The sequence below is a fragment of the Myotis daubentonii genome, chromosome X, assembly GCF_963259705.1.
Source record: "Myotis daubentonii chromosome X, mMyoDau2.1, whole genome shotgun sequence".
Taxonomy (NCBI): domain Eukaryota; kingdom Metazoa; phylum Chordata; class Mammalia; order Chiroptera; family Vespertilionidae; genus Myotis; species Myotis daubentonii.
The window spans coordinates 123838247-123850249 of record NC_081861.1 but is presented as its reverse complement, the minus strand read 5'-3'; the positions used below and the strand labels follow the sequence as shown (position 1 = coordinate 123850249).

The 12003-nt window shown below is 41.0% G+C and overlaps 1 protein-coding gene across 1 annotated transcript in view; it reads left to right on the top strand.

The window, feature by feature from the left end:
- Positions 1-12003, top strand: part of POLA1 (DNA polymerase alpha 1, catalytic subunit) — a 317031-nt gene that overhangs the window by 195545 nt on the left and 109483 nt on the right. Inside the window, exon 35 of the mRNA XM_059680284.1 lies at positions 3167-3283. Within this exon, the coding sequence (XP_059536267.1) occupies positions 3167-3283 (117 nt within the window). The remainder of the gene's footprint in view (positions 1-3166; positions 3284-12003) is intronic.

Below are 12003 nucleotides of genomic sequence, written 5' to 3'. Positions count from 1 at the left end.
AATAAAAATGTGTTCTTAAATCAAGAAAATGTGGCACTTGGCCCTATGATGACTATGACTATGACTATGACTATGACTATGACTATGACTATGACTATGACTATGACTATAACTCAGAACCACTGATTCTTTATTCTAGTTTGTGGTAGGATCCACATAACTCCATCCCTTCTCTGTTGTTTAGCATTTATAGTTGGTACCATACAAATTGCTTCTTAAAGCCAAACTGTACTGAATTACGTGTGTGTGTGTGTATGTATACCTTGTTTTCATATTTAGATTGTAATTTCCTGAAACTCTCCACAATATTAAATATATTTCTGGGTTTATATTAAAGATTTCATAAGGACTCCTTGAGACCCTCTACATGAAAAGTTCAAATTAAATATTAAAATATTTCAGCCAATTGACTAAAGATAGGAATGAAGCTAACTATGAATGTATTGTCTAGATGGATTTTATATTCTTTAAAGATAGCGTATTATCTTTTAGTACAAAATGTTACAGTACACTTCCTTTGGGTGTACTAGTAAAAAAGCTATAAATGGAGCTGGAAGAACTGATTTGGAGTTCTTTGCCTTGACTTGGTTGTAGCTACTTCCAAGAAGAGCCTATTCTGAAGAATGAGGTCACTTAGCACAGCGAATAGGGACATCCTGCAGCTTTGGATTAATGCTATGTGGTCACATTAATAAGTGGCAGACGAAGGTCCCTAACATAATTAAGGAGCAATTGTAGATATATTGCTCTCCTTTAGGCAGAACAAAACCAAACAGGTTGCTCAGTCTAGAAACAGGGAACGTGGTTAAAAATGTCACTGATGCCTTTCTTAATCATACTCCACATAGTTCTCTCTGGCCTTCATTCTTTTGCGCATGTTGTTTTCTCTACCTAAGTTGTCTTTCCTGCCTTCTCCAACTTATACTTACTCTTCAAGACCAGTTCAGAAGTTCTGCTTCTCCAAAGGCTCCAGGTCCCTGCTTGCAGCTCCCTGAGTGAGAACCCATGCAACAAGGGAACATACCTTGTTCACCTTTATACCCCCTAGTTTGCCTTAGGTGTATTATGCCTAATACATATAGCACTAAAGCCCCCAGAGAACCTGAGTTTTGCTCAACCCCATTTGTGAAGTCTTATCTTGTTTAACAGATACGTTTCATAGCAAACAATGCTGATTTCAGATAACAGGCATACTGTTATCACATGTGTATGAGAACATTCACACAAGAGCAGCAAGGGGGAGTAACTGCAGGAGGGAACTGTACAGAGAAGTGGGCAGTGGCTATTTGAAACCACTGGGAAAGGGTGGTCAGTTGACATTGTCCTTGAAAACATGGCAGTCTCCAGAGAACATCCTATATAATACAGAGGTGATATGCAAATTGACCGTCACTCCAACACACAAGATGACGGCCCTCATGTGGTCAAAGATGGCTGCCACAAGATGTCTGGCAGGGGAGGGCAGTTAGGGGAGATCAGACCTGCAGGGGAGGGCGGTTGGGGGCGACCAGGTCTGCAGGCGAGGGCAGTTAGGGGTGACCAGGCCAGCAGGGGAGGGCAGTTAGGGGTGACCAGGCCAGCAGGGGAGGGCGTTTAGGGGTGACCAGGCCAGCAGGGGAGGGCGTTTAGGGGTGACCAGGCCGGCAGGGGAGGGCAGTTGGGGGTGACCAGGCTGGCAGGGGAGGACAGTTAGGGGCGACCAGGCTGGCAGGGGAGGGCAGTTAGGGGTAGTCGGGCCAGCAGGGAAGGGCAGCTAGGTGCAGTCAGGCTGGCAGGGGAGCAGTTAGGGGGTGATCAGGCTGGCAGGCAGAAGTGGTTAGGGGCAATCAGGCAGGCAGGCAGGCGAGCAGTTGGGAGTCAGCAGTCCTGGATTGTGAGAGGGATGTCCCAGATTGGAGAGGGTGTAGGCTGGGCTGAGGGACACACACACACACACACACACACACACACACACGTACATGAATTTCATGCACTGGGCCTCTAGTGTGTAAAATAATGTTTTAATTTTATTTATTTTTTTAAGTATATTTTTATTGATTTCAGAAAGGAGAGGAAGAGAGAGAGAGAGAGAGACATCAGTGGTAAGAGAGACTCATTGATCTGCTGCCTCCTGCATACTCCCTACTGGGCATGGAGCCCACAACCCAGGCATGTGCCCTGACCAGGAATTGAACCATGCCTTCCTGGTTCATAGGTTGATGCTCAACCACTGAGCAACACCAGTCTGGCAGTGTTTTAATTTTACATAAAAGAGTTGCTTACATTTAGTCAGTGTTTCTCTTATGCCAAGCATAGTTCTAAGCACTCTGAATGTATTACATCACAACCACAACAACCCTGTAAAGCAGGTACTGTTGTATTCATTTCACAGAGAAGGAAACTGATCTCAGCAATCTATAATAATAAAAGCATAATATGGTAATTAGAATGGACAGTCGAATGATCTTCCAGACATCCTTCTAGACCAGCGGTTCTCAACCTGTGGGTTGCAACCCCTTTGGGGGTCGAACGACCCTTTCACAGGGTTTGCCTAAGACCATCGGAAAACACATATATAATTGCATATTGTTTTTGTGATTAATTACTATGCTTTAATTATGTTCAATTTGTAACAATGAAATTGGGGTCACCACAACATGAGGAACTGTATTAAAGGGTCGTGGCAATAGAAAGGTTGAGAACCACTGTTCTAGACGAAGCTGTGGCTGTGAGGGCCGAGCCCCTTGCACAAATTTTGTGCATCGGGCCTCTAGTTAAGTGATAAATAATTACTCGGCTGTTGGGAAAATCATTTATTTTTGTGTGGTATATTCTTTACTTTGGTAATGGTCTGTACTAATAAACTAAAATCCATTGGTTTACTCTGTGAATAATCATATAAGATTTTATTGGGAGGTATTTTTGTATGTGGGATGGGATTGTATTTTAAGAAAAGAGAATACCATCTCATGTAATCTTTCTTTTTGTAAAACTTGATGAATTGCCTAACTTTTAAGTTTGGGGCATAGATCAAAATAAACACATCAGGAAAGAAAGGTAAGGAGCTATTTCAGAATCTCTAAGGAAAGTTTGAATGAGATGAGTCTATCTTGATAATGAAAGGGGTCTTTATTTGCATTTGTTGATGGTGGCGAGGGGACTGAAGTGTTCTCTTTTTCCTCTGTAGGGCTGGTTGATTTGTGAGGAGCCAACCTGTCGAAATCGAATTCGACACCTTCCCCTTCAGTTTTCCCGAAATGGACCTCTATGCCAAGTCTGCATGAAAGCTACACTTCGACCAGAGGTAGAGGTGGCATAAATGATGCTAAAGAAGTGTGTGTGTGTGTGTGTGTCTGTATGTGTGTTTGTAGGGGGTGGGGGTTGTGTTTGTCCATTCCTTAGCCCTGGGAAGTAGATATTTGGAGTTTGCTGGGTACAGACACCCTACTACCATACACATATTTTTTAAATATTCAGACTTCAAAAAGATACGCTTTTTTCTTCACTTCATGAGCAATACTGTATTTATAGCTAAAAGAGAAACTAATTCTCATATGGGTTACTTAGATTTCTTTGGTCACCACTTGATAATTACAAAGAATAGGTACCATTTCTTTGCAGAAACTGCTGTTACCTTTGGACTAGATCAGAACCCTTTTTGTAAGTACCAGAAAACCTCCCAAACCGGTACCCTACAGGGTTTATTTGTATGGGCTTTCATTGTTTCTAAGTAGCAGCATAGATCAGTGGTTCTCAAGCCTTTTCTCTGCCTTAATACATATACCTGAGGTATAAGGCAGACTATCATTAGTGGCTCTCAACTGGGGAGCACATGGTCTGGAACCCATCTTCCTGGTAATTTCCTTTGAGCATCATCCAAGCACCATTTCTCAAACTGTGGGGAGAAGAATGTTTGGGGGTCTTGCATGCAAAGAGGGTTTTGTAATCAACTACATCTAGCAAACTCTGGACTAGCCAAAGTTAAACAGGCTTATTGCAGATTCTCAGAGCCTATAAAATGGTCATGTGTAGTCTGTCTCGCCTAACAGGACTGTAATGTGCCTCACTTTCCACATTGGTCTGGCCCGAGGATTTGTAAGGATTTTGGTGAGAAGAGAGTGAGAATCAGAAACCTGTTATGTATTTACTTATTTTTTAACACAGAGGCAGGGTTCTGTAAGCAACTTTTATCTTCAAATCTTTTCACTTAAAATGGTTGATCCACAGGCTAGTTTTAGTGAATTATTTAAGATGATATATTGTCTTTTCACAAAATTTAGCAAGAAGTCAGAAACTACAAATGGCTACAACCATTGTTGTATATTCTCTTGTTTTGCTTATCCATATGTATGTTTTACGTGTTTTCAGTCATAATGAAAATACGCTTTTGTATTATCTTTTGTCAGGCATCTGTCTGTATTGCTACTTAATTTTCAGTACCAAAAATTTTAAATGCAATGTTGACCATCCCTCTCATTGGGCATGTTAGGCTACTTTCATTATGTCTTTATTAGAAAACTGTGACAAATATTTTCTTTCTTAAGTTATTTTTTGTTGTTATTTGAGATATTTCTTTAGGATAAATTCTTATCAATAGTATACATCAAAATACATAAATACAATATGGTCATGATTTGTATTGCCAGATTGCTTTCTTATTAGGTTATCCCAACTTAGACTATAACCAGTTTTTACCACCACCTTTGCAGCATTTGAACATTATTATTCACTTATACTAAACTAATTTGATATGTATAAATGTTCCTTCCCTAATTTTGTAGATCTTCCATAATTAACAAAGTAGAGTGTAGGTTTTCTAAAAATACAGAACACAAAGTGAGAATTAGCTGTTGCAGCAAATTCTTTTTACGTCAGCCTCATGGCAAGACTTGCATCAGCAGGTGCAGAAAGAAAACAAGAGTGTATCAATTTAGTGTGAGTCATCAGTCCAATTGCAGACTCCAGGGGAATCACCTTGCTTCAAGAACCGATGCTGCCTTTGAGCCTTTAACATCTAGATCATCAAGTGAAGTTCAGTGAGAATTGAATTACTTCTTAGAAAGTCAACCAGTTTTATGATTGCATTCTTGGTGAAAGAAAGTAAAAGAAAAGTGTACAGCTAGCAGATCAGTAACCTTTCAGTACACGTTGATGATGTTCCTGGTAGGTTGATGATGTTATTGGTGAGTGGTTTCATACATCTGGTTTTCTTCGATCATTTATTATCCTTTTTAAATGAACGAACTGACGGGCATTTTGAAATGATTTCTTTCGCTTTGTATTCTTGTCCTCAAAACGGTGGCATTTTGGGCAGGCATGTATCAAAGTTATCAGCTACTCTGCCCAGAGAGAAGCTTTTATAGCTTAGCTCCTTGGGTCATATTGCAGCTCAGAACATGACCCTTGGGAATAGCTGGAGGTTCATAGCATCCTGGTTGGTGATACTCCCTTAGCTTTTCCTCACAGGGACCTGGAGAGTGGGACTAAGTCTGTTCTTCTGCAGTTCATTTTGAGTTGCTAGTGATGAGTGGGGAATTTCTTACTTCTATTTATGAGGTTCCTAGGCTTTCCTAGCAGGAGGAAAAAGCTACATCTTTCCTCACTTAACAGCGTCAATAGGTTTTGTGACTTTAAGCAAAATGATGTATAATGAAACCAGTTTTACATAGGCTGATTGATATAAATAAGAGTTAATTTCCTATGACATCTCATCAATGTTATAACAAAACAACGTTATTCGAGGACCTGCTAATAGTTCTAGAGAAGTTCCAAAATCAGTGGTACTATGGATAGGGTCATTATAATAATTATCATAGGGTTTTCCAACGTGTTAATTTTGCAGGATTGTGCTTAACTGGTTTTTAAGTTCTGGGTTGCTGTTTCTCAATCATATTTTACTTTCATTTAAAAATTATTTATTGAACACCTGTATCCAAGCACTTTGCTAGGTGCTAGGGACATATCAAATGACCAGGGTATGTCCTTATTTATAAAGCTAGTTTAACATTACCTAAATTATATAAAATTGATTATCTGTGAGCAAAAATAGACATTTGTAAATATCCATTTGGACAAAAGCACTGCTTTCCTAATGTTAGACTAGTGGGGACTTTAAACACGTTCAAGGTTGATGGTAAAGCAGTTGCCTCTTACTGTGCCAGTCTCATCCTCACATAATAAATCTACTCTCATTTAGTCCTGGGTTGCAGTTTGCTTGAGTACTTTCCAGAATTGACTTGGAATATGAAAACTGGCTCTTCTTCCGGCTCATGTTGCCAGAGTTATGCGAAGAAAGCTGGGGCAATTTTGTTTCCAGGGTTTCAGATGTGTCTCTCTTCTAAAATACCTTTTTTAAAAAAAAATCAGTAACGTTTTCTTAGGTTCATGGGAATTTAACAGTATGCAGATTGCTGATTATTAAAAATATATTCTCTGGGTATTCGCTGCTACATAGGAAGTCCAAATAAATACAGGAATAAAAACTTCGAGGACTGCATAAGTTCCTAAGTGAATAGAACCCTTTTCCACACTGGTGATAGAGACGGGACTTACCCAGAACAGAGAATAAATATCTTAGTATCTCCTTATTTTAGGGACATGGTTTTGACTTCTTAAGGTGACCAAATCTGTATGGCTATGAGCTGAACCCACAGTGTATTCTGTGTTATATAATTCATAAAAAATAAAGCATAAGTTTTGTTTTGTTTTCATTATAGAACTAGGATTTTAAACCAAGTTAAAGTTTTTCTCACTAACATTTCTATCTTTGACGAGATGAGAAACCATCTACATGAGTGAGACTCCCTGGGCCATGGTAGAAATAATTTGTGAAATTGTACAGCCCCTGAGGCAGGAGCACTGTGGTAGAGCCTTTTATTCAGGTTTTCATTCAACTAAATTTCTTGAAGGCCACTTATGAGGAAAGCAGTAAAATGACTTAGAATCCTACTTTGGGATAACTCTAGTGTTTTTCACATTATCCTCAGTTATAAAGCTTTGAGAAATTTTATAATGGAATATGTGTACCATACTGGACTTTGGCCTTCAAGGGAGAATTTAAATGATGAACTTATAATCATTGTGTGTTACAGTTTCAAAATGGCTATGGTTGAATGAATTGTTGATTTGATAAGTCACTTAGGGACACTGAGAATGTTGTCAAGCCACCTGGGAGAGTGTTTTGTTTCGGCATAAAATGAAAATAGAAATATAATTGTGATCTCTTAAGGTAGTTATCATGAGTTGTGCAGCCAGAGAACCTTAGAACCATGATGGAAAGTCTTGAACATTTGTATCTAGTAATTAGTTACCCTTCAATAGACTCTCGGTGTTAACCACGAAGGGTCCTTTGGATCTCTGTTGTGATTTTAATGTGCTTGTTCTTTGATGCAGAAATTGCTAAATTCTACATACAGCTTCTCTTACCACAAAGCAGATGCTAGCCTTCTTTTTAATTTTTCCATCCCTTTTTATTAAAGTGAAATTCACATAATGTAAAATGAACCATTTTGAAGTGAATTATACAGTGGCATTTAGTACATTCACAATGTTGTGTGACCACTGCCTCTAGTTCCAAAACATTTTCATCAGCCCCAAAGAAATCCCTATGCCCATTAGGAATCATATAATATACTAGAGGCCTGGTGCACGAAAATTTGTGCACTGGGGGTGAGGGGGGGGTGCCTGGCCTGCACCCTCTTGCAGTCCGGGAACCCTCAGGAGATGTCCACCTGCCGGCGTAGGCCTGCTCCCTGAGGGATCGGGCCTAAGCTGGCAGTCAGACATCCCCTCTGGCAACCTGGGAGCCCTCGGGGATGTCCAAATGCCGAGGAGGCAGGAGAGGCTTCCACCGCCACCGCTGTACTTGCAGCTGTCAGCCCAGCTTGTGGCTGAACAGAGCTCCCCCTGTGGGAGCGCACTGACCACCAGGGGGCAGCTCCTGCGTTGAGTGTCTGACCCTGGTGGTCAGTGCACATCATAGCAACCAGTCATTCCTGGCCATTCCACCGTTAGGGTCAATTTGCATATTGCCCTTTTATTATATAGGATGACCTTTTTAGTGTGGCTTCTTTCAACTAGCACAATGTTTCTGAGGTTCTGCCATGTTGTAGCATTTCATGTGTCAGTATTTCATTGCTTTTTATGGCAGGATAATGGTCCATTGCATAGAGATACCATCATGTGCTTATCTAGTCATCCACTGATGGGTTTCTTCTTTCAATATACTTTCAAAGTTTATTTTCTTTTTCATTAGCTAGATAGGTCCTACATTTGGCCTAAATGTGTGTCCTTTTACTCACTCATTGCTCCAAGTGCAACTGAATGGATTGATCCTTTGCCTTCAGTTGTGGGGAGCCTATATAGGCTTAAGCCTCGACTGACCTGTTGGCAAAGTCACAAACAAGTCCCAGCTTAGAGGGCACAGTCCTCTTAAGCATAATTAGGCTTGACCTTATGACGCTCCTTAGATCTTATCTGGGAAGTTAATGGGCTGAGGGAAGTGCAGCAAGAACAAGAACAAAAACAAGTGAAACTCACAAGAACAGTGTAACTATGGTCAAAACAAGTGAAATTGGCAAGAACAGTGTAACTATGGAAACCACTACCTTATGTACCTCTGACTGTAAAATAAAGGCTCAGCTTGCCTAGGGATCTTTCTCTGTGGCCTCAGCCAGGCACAGGAAGATCCACGGAGACTAACTAAAGAGAGCTAGAGAGTTCTGAACGCTGTCTCCGTGTAAAACATTCTTTTCCGACTCCGTCCACACCTTTGGGAACCCCTGGACCACTGGGGCTGGACCCCGGCATTCACTAAGCACTTATTCAGCATCTACTGTTTTCCTGTTTTATGAGAGCCTTTAAACAGTGAAAGTGGCTATCTTCCTGAGCCTGTCCCGGCTAAGCCCAATATTCCTAGGTCTTCAGACATTTTTCTAGTACTCTGCTTTTCAGAATAATGATCCCAATCTAGTGTTCCTTTCCCAATAAAGTGAGGAACCCAGAACTGCAGGCTACACTTCAGCTTCCCTCACTGGCGCTGGTACAGAGCAGAACAATCCTGCTTCTGCCAACTTTTCTAGGTAGCCAATTTCTGTGAAGTCTATTTAGGATTGCGTTAACTTTCTTGGCATCTATATTCACAATGTTGATTCATTTTGAGCCTTCTGTATACTAAAAGCACATAATATTTTTTGCACATGCAACCTCTGGCCCATGCCTTGTCAGGAGTTTTGAGAGCCAAGTGATTTATTTAGACTTAAGTCTAGGAGACTCCATTAGTGGTGTATTAGTTTCCTAGGGCTGCTGTAACGAAGTACCACAAACCAAATAGCTTAAAACAACAGAAATCTATTGTTTTCACAGTTCTGGGAGCTAGTTAGAAGTCTGAAATCCAGGTATTGGCAAGGCATTCTCTCTCTGAAATCTATAGGAGAGAATCCTCCCTTGCCTCTTTTTCTAGTGTCTGGTAATCCTTGGCATTCCTTGGCCTACAGAGATGCATCACTGTAGTCTCTGCGTCTGTAGTCACATGGCCATCTTTTCCCTGTGTGTGTCTGTATCTTTTCTTCTTCTTAGGACACCAATCATATTGGGTCAAGGGCCCAGCCTAACCCAGTATGATCTCATCTTAACCTGATTTTATCTACCAAGTTCTTATTTCCAAATAAGGCCACATTCACAGGTACTGGGGGCCTAACCGGACTTCAACACACCTTATTAGGGATATAATTCAACCCATAGCAGGCAGGAATTGTACTGAACTGAAGGAATTAGAGACCAAAAGTAACAGCAGCTTAAACAGAATGGACATTCAGTTCTCTATCCAAGAAACAACACTGTATCATGTGACAGAAATCCAGGTGTGGGCTGTTGAGGATTGCTATAGCTCCACAGCGTCATCAGGGGCATAAGCTTCTGCTCTTCTCCATCATTGGCAATGCCAGGCTTCTAACCTCAAGATCACAACATGGTCCAAGATGGCTGCACAAACTCCTTCAAACCAGCCTACAAGATGGAAAAAAAGCTGAAGGGTCTAGCAGTGGTTCTCAACCTTCCTAATGCCACAACCCTTTAATACAGTTCCTCATGCTGTGGTGACCCCCAACCATAAAATTATTTTCGTTACTACCTCATAACTGTAATTTTGCTACTGTTATGAATCATAATGTAAATATCTGATATGCAGGATGTATTTTCATTGTTCTCGACCCACAGGTTGAGAACCGCTGGGAGGATACACCTCCCAGCCATGTCAATTCTTTGAGCAACCTTCCTGGAAGTTCCACCCAACACTCTGGCTTACATTTCAGGGGCCGGAAATTATTCACATGGACAGAAGAGCTTTTTTGTTACTATAGAGCAGGGGTGGGGAACTTTTTTTTCTGCCAAGGGCCATTTGGAAACCCTTGTGACCAAATATAATGTCATTTGCAAACCATACAAAATTATCAGCTTAAAAATTAGCCTGCTATATTTGGTCAAACATTTCATTAACTTACCTCTAATACCTTGGCAGGGTCAGACCAAATGATTTTTCCGGCCTTATACAACCCACTGGCTGGATATTCCCCACCTCTGCTATAAAGAGTAGACAGGGTATTGCAGGCCAACCCACACTCTCTGTGACAGAGACCTTCCAGTGAACCCTGTGAAATCTCTCCTTGCTGTGCTCATCCCATCACTGTCCCATTGTGGATTTTTGGATCCTGATTCTGCCATGTGCCCAGCCTTTTGTCTACTACAGATCTGATGCTGTGATTAACCTTCCCTCTTTTATCTTCTACAAAATATTGTTAAAGCGTTGAAGTGTATTTATGCACATACTAGTGGATAGGCACCTTCTTCCAGGTGAACACTGCTCCATTTTAATCACTACCTTTTATGTAGGACCGTTATACCACTTGCTAATCATCTTTGCTTCTAGTTTATCATTCTCCACAGGATCTCTCTCAAAGGGAAAACCACAGCAATACTGATTGGATGTTGATGATCTCATGGTTTTGTGACTGGTTTGGCCCCTGGAATGAGAAATCATGGGGTCTGTTTCCTTGGACACTCTAATATTTTAAGCAGCATATTTAAAAATGTGCTTGCTCCTACTCATTTTACCCCAGAAGCCAGTTGCTTAAGGAGATGGGTCATATAATTTTTTAAAATATGGTTTTGGTAACTGGCCAGAAGACAGTGTGTAAGTCTCCGTGTAATGACCGTGGCCAAAGAATCTTGACTAACAGTGGGAGTGATAAGACAGGGCCATCCATAATAATAAATCATGGAATGTAATAGGATTTATTGGTAGATAGATCGATGTTAACTAATTAGAACATAAAAAAATAATTATTAAACTAGGCACCTAAAAGAAACAAGAGGTGACTTAATATTTAAAATATGTTTTGGGGGGAGTTTCAATTGATTTTTAGAGATAAAGGAAGGGAGAGAGAGAGAGAGAAACATTGATTTGTTGTTCCACTTATTTATGCATTCATTGGTTGCTTTTTGTATGTGTCCTGACCAGAGATCAAACCTGAAACCTTGGCATATTGGGATGGTGCTCTAACCAACTGAGCTACCCAGCCAGGGCAATCTTTAAATTTATGTATGGGTTTTTTACTTAACTATACTAGAAAAAACAAGAAATCACAAAGAAACCAGACCCTGCCTTTCATAGACCTCTACTCTATTGGAGATAAGGACATACACACCCCACACTCTGAAGGGAGAGAGAGGCAGCCACAGCTTTGTGATGATGGTGCTCCCAAATCAGTAAGGTAGGAACCGAAGCAGGGAAATAAGGAGTCCTCATTAGACCAGAGCAGTGATTCTCAGCTGGGGTGATTTTACTTCCTGGAGGACATTTTAGTTGTCACAACTTGATGGGTGGTGGTGAGCGCTACTGGCATCTAGTGGGTGGAGGCCAGGGATACTGCTAAACATCTTGCAGTACACAGGGCAGCCCCACAACAATCGGTAGTGCCAAGGCTAAGAACCCCCAGCCAGACCGGAGCAATGAGTGGATCTAGTCCG